The sequence below is a fragment of the Chelon labrosus genome (genome assembly GCF_963514085.1).
Source record: "Chelon labrosus genome assembly, chromosome: 10".
Classification (NCBI taxonomy): Eukaryota; Metazoa; Chordata; class Actinopteri; order Mugiliformes; family Mugilidae; genus Chelon; species Chelon labrosus.
The window spans coordinates 5,399,759-5,415,761 of record NC_140360.1 but is presented as its reverse complement, the minus strand read 5'-3'; the positions used below and the strand labels follow the sequence as shown (position 1 = coordinate 5,415,761).

Below are 16,003 nucleotides of genomic sequence, written 5' to 3'. Positions count from 1 at the left end.
CAGTTGGGGTTAAATAACTTGTTGCCAGCTGAAAGATAATCACCCATGTAGTAATTATCCATTAGGAGGCTTCTACCTATTTGCTTAGTGAAATCCAGGTGTGTATGTTTGTTCTGTAGCTGCTGGGTTGTTCAGACTCACAAAGCACTGCAGCAACTACACAAGCAAACAACTTGTATAAAATAATGAATGTGTAATTGTAATTGCCATTTAAGGTGGTCTAATTACATTAAATTATATGATTACTTGTGTTAGTTTAATTGCAGTTACAGCTTGGTTGCTTTGTTCTGTCGTGGCTGGAGTTCCTCATTTATTTGTGTCCAGTCGTCTGTTGTGTTGTACGCACAGGGCAGCATATGAAGTTAGAGGATAATTAAAGATTTACGACTTATAATATACTAATATATAATTATATAACTGTCAGTGTGAACCACAGACTGTAGAAAAAAATGGACAACGCGTCACCACTTCCTTCATTATAGGCTATTATTATAATCATCGTTATGGCAAATCCTGTTTTTGTAGCTGAACTAAAACTAAACTTCCCCAAAAAATGTAAACTCGAACATCAGTGTCATATTAACTACCTAAAATGACAGAAACCATATTTTAGTGTTTTAGTTTGGCCCTTGTCGAATCTACTAACATGGAGGGGGTGGAGCTTATGACCTATACTGCAGCCAGCCACCAGGGGGAGCTCTACATGGTTTGGCTTCACTTTTAAAGGAGCTGTCATGGCGTCCATTTTTTATACAGCCTATAGTGTGAACCTTGGTTTAACTGGAAGAAGTGTTTTTTGGAATAAATAAATACAAAAGCATAATATCGTAATGTCAAAAAACTTTTAAATGCTCACAAAAGCACAGGTCAGTTGCATAGGCTATGATTAACACTCTCTGCAGCTTCAACATAAATGCTTAACACCAACAGCTTTGGACCAAATGTGGCACATGATGCACCGCATACACGCACGCACGTCTGAGCATTTATTGTACAAATCAGCATACAGCTCTTCAAGCAATCCACCGTTACACCGCTCCCGCCGCGCACGATCACATCCACACACAGCTCTAAAAGCACACGCTCTCCACAGCACGAGCAGCACCATCGACAAGACAGGCGTGATTTATTTATTGCTTTGAGAAGAATCGTCTGCCGTTTGGTTAAAAACATGCAAACGAGGAGCATCGCAGGAGATTTGTTTCAACAGTGGAAGAAAAAAAATAAAACAAAACAAAAAAGCTTGGTTGTGTGCTTTCCTAAAAATGTCATCAAATGCGTTGTGCATCGTCTACACGCTACTTGCATACACTATATTACAGACAAGAAGAAAAACCTTCAGACTCAACTGTTAAGATATGGAAAATAAGTGTTGGAAAGGATTTGTTTTAAAGAAAAGGAATAAAAATAAAAGGTGAAAATGACCAAAAATTAGAGATCGGGTGGGATGTTGGAATTATTGGTCACAATAATAAAGTGCTATCTTAACTGCATGAAGACCAATGTTTACTTAAATCTGAAAATATGACAATTTTTCTTTAAATTTAAACACCGTTCAAATTAAAATCTTTTCTAGCGCCTTTGATAATTTGTCAAAATTGTAAAAATTACAACCCGAACATGTGTTTGGACTTTGCTTTTTGATCTCTGGCTCTTATCGTTTGTCCTGCGTTTGTGTTTTTGCTAATTATTTCTTATGTGGTTTAATTTTATCTGTCGTGTCAGGAAAAAAACAAAAAAATAAAAAGTTAAAAACAGTATGGTCTAGGCTTCACTGCTGCAAACAGCATTTAGAAACTACCGCGCCAAAAAAACAAAACAAAAAAAACAACACTCTTCTACGTGACTTACTTAATTTACATTCATTTTAAAAGACAGCATTTAGGATATTGTGTTCTCTGGAAAATGCTAGAAAACGTTGTGCCCTGTGTTTCTCTTTTTAAGTGTACAGCTAACTCAGACCTTTAATGCTAACCTCTGCAACGCCACTGAAATCCCAAGTGGCAGACGTTCTTTAACAAGCGGGCGTCAATCGACGTCTCCGCGAGCTCAGTCACACCTGAAGTGATCGAGTAAACCTCGGCTCTTCACGCGGCCGCGCAGCACAAAGAGCTTCCGAAGCATTAAACGGGTCTTAGCGTTTTCCCTCTAGCCTCAAGCAGATGCGTTCCTGCGTCTGAGCTGGACTCTGCTCGAGGTTTCTTCCTCTGGGTTCTTTAAAGTGTCTAGAAACTAGTTCTTATCGACGCCATAAAAATAAAACTGAATCGCTCTTAGTTATCGCTGAGGTACGGGCTACATTATTGTTTTGTGTTTTTTTCTTTTTTTTCTCGCCAAGGCATTAGATATATATAACATGAAACACAGTGGAGACAGTCAACAACCGGAGAGAATATGGCACAACAGTGACATTATCAAGAGCAGGAGATTCCTATAAAAACTGATGAGAAGACAAAAAAGAGAAGTTGCTCAGGAAGGTTGTCGCGAGGCTGAGAGTTGACAGTAAAGTAGCTGCGAGTACTGGTTGCTCCCCTGCTTGTGGCAACTATCTCCTGTCTGGGCAAGAACTGCAGGTTAATTTAGACATTAGGAGCACGTCCCAGCCCGGCTAAACCTTGAAAGAAACAAATATATATATATAGATATATCCAGTCTATGGATAAAATGTATGTTTGGTGCAAAAATAATGCAGGAAAATGAACAAAATCAAAACAAAACACTGTGTCCTCGGTGCGGGACGGTGGCATCAGCACCAACCTTCACCTCTCAGCTTTCTGCATGATCAACAGAGAGAGACCAGACCTGAATCCTATAGAAAATTAGAGAAGGGACCCTATTTTTTTTTTGCAAATAGGACAGAAAAATAAAAATATTCTAGATGTGCCAAGCTGATGAGACTCGTATCGGGGTCTTCAGCCAGGTAACATCACCTCATGCAGGATATTTTCTCAGGTTTTGATGCGTCACAAATTCAAACGGTTGACAGATTAATCCCAAAAAAAATAAAAAATTTAAAGAACATTTAGGTGTAGTCAAACAAGCCTATGACATGTATACATTTGCAGAGCTGCACCAATAAATAAATCTGACAAAATCAACAATTTTAAGTATTGAATAACCCTTTTAGGTGGAAAAAACGTTTGCAAGTTCAAGGCTCTTGTTTTGTTTTGTTTTTTTTAAATTTGTTTTCTTAGTCTGACATTAAATATTTCAGGCTTCACGCTATAGCTGGAACTATAGTGTGAAAGTAGAATTGTTTGTGGCAGCCCTGCAGTAAAATAGTCAACGTCCCGTCAAACCCTACCCCCAAACCAAACACGTTATCTGATAAGATGGAGCCTTGACCGCAACTGGAACCACATCCCACATCCCACGAGGAGCTGAAGGCGTCTGAACATAAATGAGTCACTGAACGCGACTCTTGGGGGTTTGTTCCATTTAAAAAATAAAAAATGCATTCATGTATATATATATATATATATATATTCAAACGTTTCGTCAAGCAAATCTCAAATCGGTAAAAGTACAACTCCAAGTTGCAAGAAGTGATGCAATCGAGAGGACAAGCAAAAACATTCAGCTCACAATCTTTGGTTAGGTCACCTCAGGAAGCACAGCGGCTGGTTAGAAAAGACCGAGCGACTTGAAGGCGAGCTCTCGTAGGAAACGACGACGGAAAAATTTGGACAGAATCCCTGAAGAGCACCTGATTCTTTTCAAGTGACGACTTAATGCAGTGTTTGCGTTGATAAGTTAAAATAAAATTGGTAAAAAGCGAGAGATGTCCTGGTTTAGAAGACAAAGAAGGAGGAGGAGGAGGAGGAGGAGGAGGAGAAGAAGAGCCCTTGGTTGGTCCAAACGACTGCTGGTTTACAAGGATTGAATGTTAACGATTCCGGGATCAGGTCTGAAGACATCCAACAGCATCCACTTGCGCAAAAAACAAGTGTAAAAGTAGGAAGAAGAGAGGTACCCTCTGAAGCTGAGATTGAAGGCTTTCAGAAATGAAGCACGGGGTCCTATGGTCGAGTGAAAGGTTCCTATGGAAAGCAAGGAATGAAAAGGAGCCCCTGTTATTATTTACAGTGCCACGTGATATAAACTCCTCATCCCTCAGGTTACATAAAACTGAATCCAAGTTCTCCTTTCAGGGATGAAGTTCCCCTGAACGACTCATTCGTGTCTCGTGGGGGGTGCAGGTTAAAAGACAGCCAGGAAGGGGGTTTATCTCTTCCCCGACTTCATGTAAGACGGTATAGCTCCTCGAGCAGTCAGGCCCTCGAAGCGTTTGTAGGTGTAGTTGATGAAGACCCAGTCCTTGTTCTTCAGGTCGGCCTCGGTCTGGTTGCACACCTGAGGGGCTAAAAAAAAAAAAAAAAAAAAGGAAGGTCATTTTAGATTTGACAAGAGACAAGGAATAGTAAATGTGTTGGACGGAACAGGAGGAACGTACGCGCTGGTGCGAGAATATCAGAATCAGGGAACTCGTCAAAGTTCGAAGTGTCGTCGATGCTTTTAATGTTTATGGGGATGGCAGCAGGCCTCTCTCTGTGGAGCACATCAGTACAGTTAGAGGAAACATCCGGACAGGACATCAGTGGAAAGGTTCGCATTTGAGTACAGACAATCGCCATTTTACTCCGGCTTTTGTAAACCAGGTTCAAGAAAGGGTCATGTGGGTGAGTGAAAGTGACCTAGAACTGGGTTTCTGTGGTAAACCTGTAAAGTTCAGCTGCTTTTTCTGTTGTTTTTTTGAGCGTGTGAGTGAGTTTTTGTTTTTTTTTAACCAGGACGTGTCCGGCACAGTACTTTTCAAAATGAGGAACATCCTGACTCAAAGCTAGCTGATGCATTCATCACTTATAGGCTGGAGTACTGTGATTCCTTATAATTGGGATGTCTAAATAGCTCTCCGCCTCTTGGTGATACAAAAAGGTGCAGCACTAGAATGGAAGGGAACGAGAAAGGGAGATTGTGTTTTTGTTTTTATAATCTGAGCTTCTCTTCACTGGCTCCAGAATATAATTTAAAATACTTCTCCTTTCACACAAGACTTACAACGACCAGGTTTCATCTCATCTTAAAGACCTCCCAAATAGAACCTTTTGGATTAATGTGCAAACTGTGAGAAAACCTCTATGCCTTTAAGGTTTAAAAGGCTTAAAACATTCATTACAGTTAAAGCATGTAGCCAGGGCTCGCTCAGGTGACCCTCAATTATCCCTATTTAATGTTACTTGTGACAACAATATCTACAAATCTGACAATAACAAAGTGATGGCTCTGTTCCCTTCTGCATAGGCCGACACATTCCACCCACCAATGTGGTAGGTCCCTAAGTCCCTAACCCAGTCCAATAAGAAAGCAGATACTTTACACTTTTTAATGAACTGTATGAACAAAGATCCTAAATATCTCACTGTAATAAATGTGCAGTCTGAACGTTAAAACGTGATGAGCCGTCCCCACCTGATATGGTCGTAGTCCACTCCCTCAAAGAAAGAATTTGTCTTTATCTCCTCTACGCCTACGGCACCGATCCTGTGCTCCTCCTCACAGCAGAACCTGCACACAAACACATCCTCTTAGTGCCACGGGTATTCAACTCCACATAAAACATTTAAGGCACAAGTGTCAAACATGCGGCCGGCGTGATGTGGCCCGCAGCGTGAATTTGCAAAGTGTGAAAATGACATAGAAGACAGCAGTTTTTCAATGAAAATAGCTGCTATTCCTAATTTGTCCACTGTTTTAGTCAGAGAAGTGGACAGAAGACAACACTGAGACCCAGGACTAAACAGCAGACAGCAATGTGCCAAAATTGCACTTATTTTTCATAATTTCCTTTATTTTTTTAAAGGATAGTTTATTAAATGTAAACATTCTCCTAATTTACTTGTTCTTCTTTGCACTAAAACAAATGGAAAAAAATAATCTGGAGTTGTCATTATTTATAGATTATTATGCCGTTATGTTACTGGTCCGGCCCAGATCATATTGGGCAGTATGTGGCTGAACTGAACTGAAATGAGTTTGACACCCTTGATTTAAGGTGTTATGTGCCGTTTGAGTGACTAACAAGTTGTGTTCCTACCTGAGGATGAGATCTTTGGCCTTGTCCGATATAGGCACTTCTGGAGGAAAGATGAGCGTCTCTCGCCAGTTCATCACCTTCCTGTAGGTCTCCTGAGGCGTTTCCGAGCAGAAGGGAGGGTAACCTGCAGGACAGTGAAGGCAGCACTTACACCACATCTTTTCTGCACTGGGATCTAACTCACACGTTGGTACATTAGATCATCATTGATACGTTTGTTCTTCTGGGTCCCTACCTATCAGCATCTCATACATGATGACGCCCAAGCTCCACCAATCGCAGAGCTTGTTGTATCCGTTCTGCATGAACACCTCTGGAGCGATGTAGTCCGGCGTTCCCACCGTGGAGAAAGCCTGACGGAGGGAGGAGAAGAAAGGACGTTGGTTTTGTGACGTTAAAACACAAAAATAAAAACTAGAATGCATGTTAGGGAAGGTTTCATCAGCTAAGAGGTGGAAAAATGATTAAAGGATTAATTAACTTAAGATAGTCATTTAATTATCCCACAGTGGGGGAAATTTGCAGTGTTGCAGACTATATGCTAGTTTAAAGGAGGGTGCACACAGGAAATAAAACATATATTACAGTCCATCCATTAAGGACAAAGGTATTTTTACTTATATGATCTTTAAATACTACTATACTACTACTACTACTACTGTTTACAGGTTTGATCAGTAAATTGAATCTTATATGTCTGGATAATTTCAAAGTTTTTTTTTTTTTTACTTAAATAATAAACATTTTAAACAAGGGGTGTCGAACATACAGCCCGCGGGCCAAAACCGGACCACCAGAGGGTCCAATCTGGCCCGCGGGATGAATTTGCACAGTGACAATAAAAGTCTTACATAAACGTAACTGCTAGTCCTAATTTGCCTACTAATGGTTCACACTATTTTAGTAAGAGTCACAGACATGACGCAACAAAAACCGCACTTATTTTTGGAGTGTCATTATTTATGGATCCGTATCTAGTCCGGTCCACTTGAGGTCAAATTGGGCTTTACGTTGCCCCGGAACGAAACTGAGTTTGTTAATATACAACTGTTTCCCTTTCACAAAAGTAGCCTAGTATTTAAAAATTTTAAATATAATCTTTCAATCTCATGAGGACCAGTCTGTCACACTTCTACAGTCTAGAAACCGGCCACATTCAGACTGAAGTCAAGAATTATCTGATGAAAAACTCAACAAGATCGTACCAGCTGCCTCCTGTTCCTCTTCCACGTCTCTGCTTTCCTCTTGGAGTTCATGTTCTGGAAGGCTGTCGAGATAATAAAGCTCAGTATTAAAAACTCTATTTCACAATTGAAAGCCTTGTTTCAGAGATGGGATGCACAACACTGTTGCACCATCAAGCCATAAAAGGCTTTGCGGTGCTCAGGCATGGTTTGTGTCAATAAGCAAGTCACTCACGCCGCCAGTATCGCTAAAGGCGAGCTGTTGTTTGTTCAGCGTATCTTGCAGCTGACATGCAAAACTAAAAAAAAAATGGGAAGTTACAAACAACACAGAGGCCCTAACAGCCTGATTACCTCATCTTCAGTGCTTAGAGCAGCAGCATCTCATGACAGTTTGTATGCGTTGTTTTCCTCTCTGCACTCAAACCTACAAATATTTCTCACGTCGCAATCATGTGTCCCTATTGTTTTCAGTTTGCCTGCATGCTATTGTAATGTTAATAAATGTTACAGCAATAATCATATTTATTATACACAACAACAGCTCATTACTTATATTAATGAGCCTCTCATGGCACTGGGAGAAGAGCTGCAGGGAACCAGTAGCTTGGCAAAAAGAGTAGGCCTTGGAGACAAATGCTGCACATGGAGCATAAAGCATAGACTGTATATAAATATGGACTACGTGTCGCCACTTCTTTGCATTGGCCAAACTGACGCCATTTTCCCGCCATCCAGCGCAATCTTGCGACTTTGGAGCCAGAGTCAGTCCAAGAGTGGAGCCGCGATAACGGTGACCCGCCCACACCTCCTCTTGACTCACTTGTGTTTTTGTTTAATTAATAGTACGCTCTGCTCCATATCTCCACCAGTTGCCAGTTACATTGTACTTGTTTTTAATTTATTTATCTATTTTTAGTTTTTTAACAACTCTCACAGTTGTGTGAGAAGCAGTTCCGCCGTCCATCTTTACACAATCTATGGTATAAACCCGTTTTCTATGGCTATAAATTCAGTCTGAAGGAAATAAAAGATAATGCCAACAAAGATGGATGGTCATGGAATCAGTCAGAGTTAAAGCTCAGACACTGGGAAGGCTGCTCGGCTAAAATTGGAATAAGGACAGGGAGGGAAAAGGAATAATCTTAAACATTATTTCTTTTAGGTTTCATTACGCTTCACTAAAAGGCAGCAGAGGAATGCAAATAAACACAATCTGGGGCGCAGTTAAATATTGTAGCAGCTGCCGTCTCGGATGGGTTGCTATGTACTGCTGTATCTGAACCACAAACCACTGTTTTGTTTTGATGTGTGCGCAAGTACGACTGTCATGACATTTGGCACTAATTTTGGAACGAGCGGTCACTGAAAGCGTACGCGCACGTTAAGTTTTGATTCATTTATTTACCTCTGCGCCGACACTAGTTATCTTAGAGACCTAGAGAACTGCATTCTTATTATTCCTTCTTATTTGCATCTAAAATATATATAATAATAAAACAAATGCATGCATAACAGACAAACTGATGTACTAATGAAAACACAAGCACATTTTAATGACAAATGCTACACGCCAATAGTAAAAAACAAATAGAAGGGGTTGCCTTACTTTGTTTACTGAGGTCACTGGGCAAGCTGTGGTTCAGGTTCTTGTAGAACTCAGTCCGATGAGCCCTCTTCAGCCCCGTGCACAAACCGAAGTCGGACAGCTTCACATGACCCTGAAAACATAAAAAACACATTATTATAGCTACTGAAATTAAGTGTCTGATCAGGAAATGTTCTGGGTACTCCGAGGTTAACTACCCACTAGGGAGGTGGGTAGCATAATGAAGTGTTATCGTGTTCCTTCATTATGCATCTTCAGTGACCTTAGTACAAACAAATTAGCTCAGGTCTGCCATTTTTAATTCAACACAATCTCCCATACAGGGCTGTCTGCTTTACACACTGCATTAGATTGCACTGCATTATTAAACTCTCTTTAAGAACCTTACGTGACAACAGCGGGGCCGCTAAAGGAGGAAGGTAGCATAAAGTCTTGTAAGTGGATGACTTATTACTGTCGTTTCCAACCCTCCTAAATCACACCCAATGTTAAATTCAATGTTAAATTAATATTATATATTGATCCCTAATATTGTCCATTTGAAACTTTGCCCTTTAAAGTCTCAAAAAGTTTAAATATTTATTGGACGGGTAATATGAAGATGATCCTGCTGGCCACATAACCTAACTACACTCTGGTTCATCACCTCGTCTCTTCCAGCCTTATTGTTATCAGCTCTCACTGCTGTATCTGCTGAATCTGACAATTCAGTGGTCACTTAAACACCTATAATATTAGTGATGCACCAGAAAATTTATCGCCGACACAACACGGCCGAAACAGGTTGTTGTGATGATGCAGGCAACAACCGCAGCAATTTTTCGGCCTAAATTGGCCCAAAAGTGCATTTTCGGTTTTCGGCCGTTCATCCCTTTTTAATATAGTGGCATATTATAGCGTCTGAAGAATAGCCCCCTAATTGAAAAATCGCTCCTATGTGCCCTCATTTAGTAACAAAATGTTTGATGATTAGTTGGTTTAGGGATTTGTGTTATTATAATAATTATTCAGAGTCTTGACTCACTCTGGAGTCCAGCAGCAGGTTGTCTGGTTTGATGTCTCTGTGGATGAAGCCCAGCTGGTGAATGGAGTCAATGGCCAGCACTGTCTCCGCTATGTAGAACTGTGTGGCTTCTTCCGTCAGAGTGTCCTTTTTCATCAGCAGGGTCATCATGTCCCCTAAACACAACAGCAAATACCAGGAGTCAGGATGAGATGGACAAAAACACCTGTTAGTCTGTAATAGTCCTGGGGAACACGTCTTCATTTCAATCTGCTGGAGACGACAACGGTTAAATATCAGTAGCTCAAAGCATCTGATGGTGTTGTTCTGACTGGATTTCCACAATCCAGTGTGCTCAAGCTCCTTCTACGCATTTACTCATGGACCTAGTGTTACATCCCGTAACCACCATTTTCTCTTTTGCCATTGTACTTGGATTATTTAAGTCTGCAAAAACAATAAAGCTCGACTTCAAGCCAGTGGACAGCAGGCTCACGCTGCTGGAGAGTCATACCTCCAGGAAGGAACTCCATGATGAGGTAGAGGTTCATCTTATCCTGAAAGCTGTAGAACATTTTGACCACCCACAAGCTGTCCGCCTCGACCAGAATGTCCCGCTCAGCACGGATGTGACCGACCTACAAAATGACAAAGACGAGGAAAAAAATAAATAAATAAAAAAATCAGAGATGTTGACCAGATGTAACCAGCAGCCTTCAAGTCCGTGTCTCCTGCTGCCTCACTTGTTCTTTCTCCAGCATGTCAGCTTTCCGTAGGATTTTCATAGCATACACATGACCAGTGTCTTTCTTCTGCACCAGGCGGACCTAGTAGTAGACATAGCAAAACGTAAAATTATAAAATAGCATTGGCATACAGTCGGATAAAATCTTGTGAGAATAAGCAGTGTGTGTGGTTCAACCGATTGTTGAGATTGTGGGTTTCAGTCATGGGATGTTTAAAGCAGAACTGTGGCCTTGCATTTGTATTCAAAACACAAAACTCTGCTTTAAAAAAAAACAACAACAACAACCCTGCTGTCATTATCATCACGTCTCTAGATTTGTGATACAGGTATGTTTACTGTCAATAAGCCACCAGCTTCTAACTTCAAACATTCAATGACAAACACGCAGTTATCTTAACCACCATTTATGTCAACTGATTATCTCAGAATCTCAATGTATTAGAAGAGAGTTTGTACTATATATATATATATATTTTTTTTTTTTTACAGTATGCCCACATGGAACCACATCATTCAAATGATTATGTAAAAGGATATTACCTCTCCAAAAGCTCCTCGGCCAATCACCTTCAGAGACTCAAAGTCCTCCAGACCCAGTCGAGTGCGCTTTAAACGCAGAAACTCTGTCTCTTTTCTTGCATGCTCGGAACGGCGGAGACGTTTCTGCAGAGAACAGACACCACTTTCAATATACACCATTCTTTGTGACACACACTGTATCCTATGTAGTTTTAAAATGATAAATTGCTGGTGTGACTATGCCAATTTAGCTGTAAGAAAACTGAAACTGACCAGGTCAAACTAAGAAGCCAGTTTGCATTTTGTGTACGCCAACATTTAAGACAATTGATAAGACTGTGGGTGGAGGTGTGATAAAATAGAGGACTCAAATTACTTGGGAAGACCTGTGCAGGGACAATCATGAATAAATAATTAACTTAACAGCACCGTTCAATCAGATCTAAAAATCCAACCCACACAGAATTACTCTACACGCCACAAAGACAGGTTGTTTGTTCCTCACCTCTTCATCAGCCAAGCCTTCCTGGTCCATCACTTTCTCCAGCTTTTGCTGCCTGGAAAAGAAAAAACATCTGGTAATTATCGTTTTATAGCCACAAGGTAGTTTAAGCATAGTTGTGTTGGCGAGAGGGCAAAAACACCATCAGGGAAAAAGGCATCCCAATTAATCTCTGGGGCCTTGTTACCAAAACCACACACAATATATGCAGCTAAAAGGTAAAGTAAATCAAGCAAATGATTGACAATGTTTTCATCTCCTGGTGACAGACATGCAGAAAAGGAGACTTGATCCAAACTCTTCATCGTCAGAAGTGTATGAATTTTAAAAAAAAAAGAGACATTTCAAGGAAGCACAACAGCCGTGCACAAGCAACTCACGAACAAAGATCTATTATCTTTCAGATATGAAACAACGAGACATCAACTGACGTATGTGGGCCACTATCTTGAGTTTTAGAAGCTCCTTTTTTGGTGACAACTGAAGTTTGTGGTTGCAGATCAATAAGTAAACCCTCAGTGGAGCTGAACATTTTGTGAGCGTTACCTCATCTCCCTCTCCTCGTGCTGTGCGATGAGGTTACTGTAGAAGTTCTCCAGAGTCACTTTGGCCATGGTGACCCGCTCCTTGGTGTGGTTACTCATTGAGGAGCACGAGCTCTGGCCGGTCATTGCCATGCTTTTCCTTCACAGACACAAAAACGATAAAGTAGTGAACAAGAGATTTCAGGGAATGAAATGCAGATTCAAAAGCCAAAGAAAATAAATAAAAAAGCCACAGAGGAGTAAGAGCAGGTATTAAATAATGGAGGATTGCATAGACTCCAAAAGCTCTGCGCTATTGACATGTACCTTGCTCGTTAGACGTTACAACACTGAGTAGAGCAGAACTAAATAATCGCAAATATAAAACGCAATGGGCGGTGATCCAGAAAATGAGGAAGGAAAGACGTTGGTTCTACCGCCAGAGAAGAGAAATATTGCGAACATTTTGCCACAGTGCCGTTACAAACTAACGATGGGGAAATCTAATATGTGACAACACTGATGCTGGAACCCTTCTGTGAGACACAGGAGGGCTTTTCATTGAAAAAAAAAAAAAAGAAAAGTCATATCAGAACTTGCACATTTCATTTTAAAACGACAAGCCAATTCTGTCCACACACGCCGCTGTCATGACGGCAGGTTTCGGTGAAGTAAAACAACGGTATTTTAAAAATTACAACCGAGAAAATGAGGCTGAAAACCAAAGTGACACTTTTAAGGAATGGAATAAAATAAAAACCTTACAATGAGTTAACAGCGTTGAGTGTCCATGCTCCTGAACTAGTCTGAACAGTGGAGTAACTTTATAACTTTGAAGTTATAGTTTAATCATAGTTTAGACGTAAGAAACAACTGAAACATTAAAACATACAGTACACTTCTTCAGAAAAATGTACTGACTCACTTTGCCAATTTGTACGCTGCAAATCGAGCAACAGTAGACTAGCAACGGAATTAGGACTGTAATGATGCGTCAACGTGATTGATGATGTTTACACGGACACGTTGATTTGCATGAAACACAATGACGCAATATTTAGGTTCTCCGTCTGAAAATTACACGCAAAAGTGTGGAAATTCTTTAAACCCAGTAAAAAAAATATTCAAAATTATGAAACACCAGAGTCAGTTGGACTAATACAGTCAGATTTTAAGTTATGGTCAATGCCTCAGAGTCGTCGTTGTGTCCTCAGCTGCGTTCGTTTGTTAGTTTTTGGGGGGTTTTTTCCAGACAAGAACTCAAAGAATCCTTAGAGCAGATACTTATAGTTAGTAATGGAATGCTAGTTTCAAGCGCTTAAATGTTATTTCAGTGTTGTTCTTTTGATATAGCATAATCTGGATGACTGAGGAAATCCACAGACAAGTAGTAAGCAGTTTGTTTATGCGCATATAGACCTAAAACTAAATAAAAGTAGATTTCCATGAATGCTATACTCAAAGTAAGTGTAAACAAGGTAAATAATACCACTGCATTTCCAGTCACAATCAGTTAAATAACAATAAACACTGTAGAAAATAGTAAAGACTAAGTTAGGTCCACTCTGCATCTTCTTATTTCTTAATTTTTGCAGTAAAAATGATAAATAATAAAATAAAAGGCTTCTTCACTATTAAAATATGAGATAATGTTTATTTTGTTACTTAATTTATACATTTATTAAATTATTTAGTCGCACATCAACCAATCAAAATCAGAAAATAATCAATAAACAATCGATAGATTAGGCGACTGAAAAAAATAAGCAGCAGCCCTGAACGGCAGTCTGTTAATGTGAAATATGAGCGCTTACAGAGTACAGCAATGGTAGCAAATAAGTGACAGCTATTTGGCTGACCAAAGCACAGCAAATGCTGACTTTGATAGCGGTATATTTGGGTACAAAGCATTACAATTAAAAGCCATTATCCAACCGAATCTGGCAGTTCTGCTGTAAACGTTAAAACGGTATAACCGGAAGGGACAAACTACAGATCCAATCACTCGCATAATATTTACAGGTACTGTAAATGACAGTAAACTTTACTCTTAAAATATGCAGTCTTAACAGTTTTAAATTGGTGATGTAAAATGAGGAAGTTTAAAAGTTATATTTGCACATAATTTAAAGGAGATGTCATTGTGTCCTGCACACGATAGCCGAGAGAGCTCACAACATCAGATAACGCAGGAATACGCTGCAAGAATTGCAAACAAAAATGGAGATGTTTACATGGGACCCCCAAAGAGAGATCAACCTGGGTGGGACAATGGCTTGGTGCGACTCTTGGTGTTGTTCGCTACCCGTCAATGGTGTTGGAAACAAGTTTGTTTTTGGTGTTTTATGTTATGTTTATGGCTGGCTGCTTTTCCTTAGCTTGTCAATTAGAATAATCTGACATCTGACACAGCTCATTAGCATATCTAAACACACATTCTGAGCCTTTTCATCACTTTTTGGGGTCCTTGGGTGTAGTTTTACTGTCGTTGCTGTTGTATTTGCAGGACATGTGCTGTCAAACTGAAGCAGACGTTTTCTTTCTCTGTTTACACGTTTAAATCGCATTGTGTTAAGCTCTCATCGGCCACCGTACCTACATTATTAAAAAAATATAACACCGCAAACGTCGTAAAGTGGTGGCTATTTGCTCAATGTGAAAGCTGAAGTTTGGCTGTTTGTGGTTATGGTTTGTTAAAAAAAACTGAGCTAGACAGCGTCAACAACACAGCGTCTTAGTTTCGGTGCCAACGTAACCATACGTGCTATAAACTAGCAATTATCTAAAAAGTAAGGACGTGTGAGTGGCGGTTAACTTACGACAAACCTAGAGTACTTTACGTTACCTTAGTTAAGTTATGTTTAGAACATTTATTAGAATAGTAGCTCTTTTAATCCACGGCGTCGTCAACAATGTCTTAACCTGCTAACACCAGTTAGCCAGCTAGTTTTGCTATTAAAGTTCCTGCCTGCGTCAAGCACGTCAGGCGAAGTGTGAGCAGCACTCGACGGGTCCTCCAGAGTAAAACTGTCACATTTAGAGCAAGCACCGGTCCCTTAGACGCTCGCAAGTCGCACATTTTATTTTGAAATCCGCCACCTGAACGTGTTGCTCTTCGTTTTCATCAACTTCACAACTTGGAAGTTCTTCTAAAGCCAGCGGCTAAGTGAAAGTTAGCTAGTAACGGTTAGCTTACTTATCTGCTAAAACAGCTCCGAGTCGACTAGGAATGGAGGAGCGCCTCAACGGCTGAGGTTGTTTAACGGTTAACTCCGTAAGACGATGAGATAAAACATGCTGAGGTGTGGTGGCTTCGGCCCGTGTCTGAGTGTTTGTCACTCTTTGTTTCGCTTACCTTGGTCAAAGGTGCGGTAACTGCCGTCTCTCTCTCTCTCTCGCTCGCTCTCCTTCTACCCAGCGCGTTGCGTCACAAATAGTTGAAACTCGGACACCTTCTTCTTCTTCGCGTTCATTGGCGGATCACAATGCCGACTACTAGGTACACACCGCCACGTACCGCACCGGCATAAAAGGGACGCGAGTTAGTTCTTCTTCTTCTCTTGTTTTTAAATGGCGGTTAGCAAACCAGCTTGACGGTGCATTATCGCCACCACCTGAACTAAAGTTGTGAAGCAAGAGAATAAACAAAAAATAAACTACAATATTTTTATCTAAATTAAGACTCTATTAAAAAATATATATATGATGTAACTTCTTGCTTTGTCTTTTTTCTTTTTTTTTTTTTTTAAAAAAAGCAATATATTTAAAAAAAAAAAATAATATTATTAATAATAATAATAATAAAATCTCCTCCCATCCC

The 16,003-nt window shown here is 40.2% G+C and overlaps 1 protein-coding gene across 1 annotated transcript; it reads right to left on the bottom strand.

Moving 5' to 3' along the window:
• Positions 1–828: 828 nt before the first annotated feature.
• On the bottom strand, positions 829–15,710 carry LOC311494181 (serine/threonine-protein kinase 38). Its single transcript, XM_084553092.1, has 14 exons — positions 15,539–15,710; positions 12,206–12,343; positions 11,663–11,714; positions 11,179–11,301; positions 10,634–10,717; positions 10,405–10,528; positions 9,912–10,066; positions 8,888–8,999; positions 7,300–7,361; positions 6,330–6,447; positions 6,095–6,218; positions 5,470–5,565; positions 4,454–4,548; positions 829–4,361 (listed from the first exon to the last, which is right to left on the bottom strand). The coding sequence occupies exons 2-14, from the start codon at positions 12,334–12,336 to the stop codon at positions 4,225–4,227; spliced, it is 1,413 nt and encodes a 470-aa protein (XP_084409218.1). The 5' UTR covers positions 12,337–12,343; positions 15,539–15,710; the 3' UTR covers positions 829–4,224.
• Positions 15,711–16,003: the final 293 nt, after the last annotated feature.

Excerpts from the sequence above, each read along its gene's own strand:
- LOC311494181 (XM_084553092.1), bottom strand. The coding sequence starts at position 12,336 with ATGGCAATGACCGGCCAGAGCTCGTGCTCCTCAATGAGTAACCACACC. Across the intron at positions 7,362-8,887 it reads CAGTGACCTCAGTAAACAAA|CCTTCCAGAACATGAACTCC; the intron begins GTAAGGCAACCC and ends TTATCTCGACAG. Across the intron at positions 4,362-4,453 it reads TGATATTCTCGCACCAGCGC|CCCCTCAGGTGTGCAACCAG; the intron begins GTACGTTCCTCC and ends TTTTTTTTTTAG.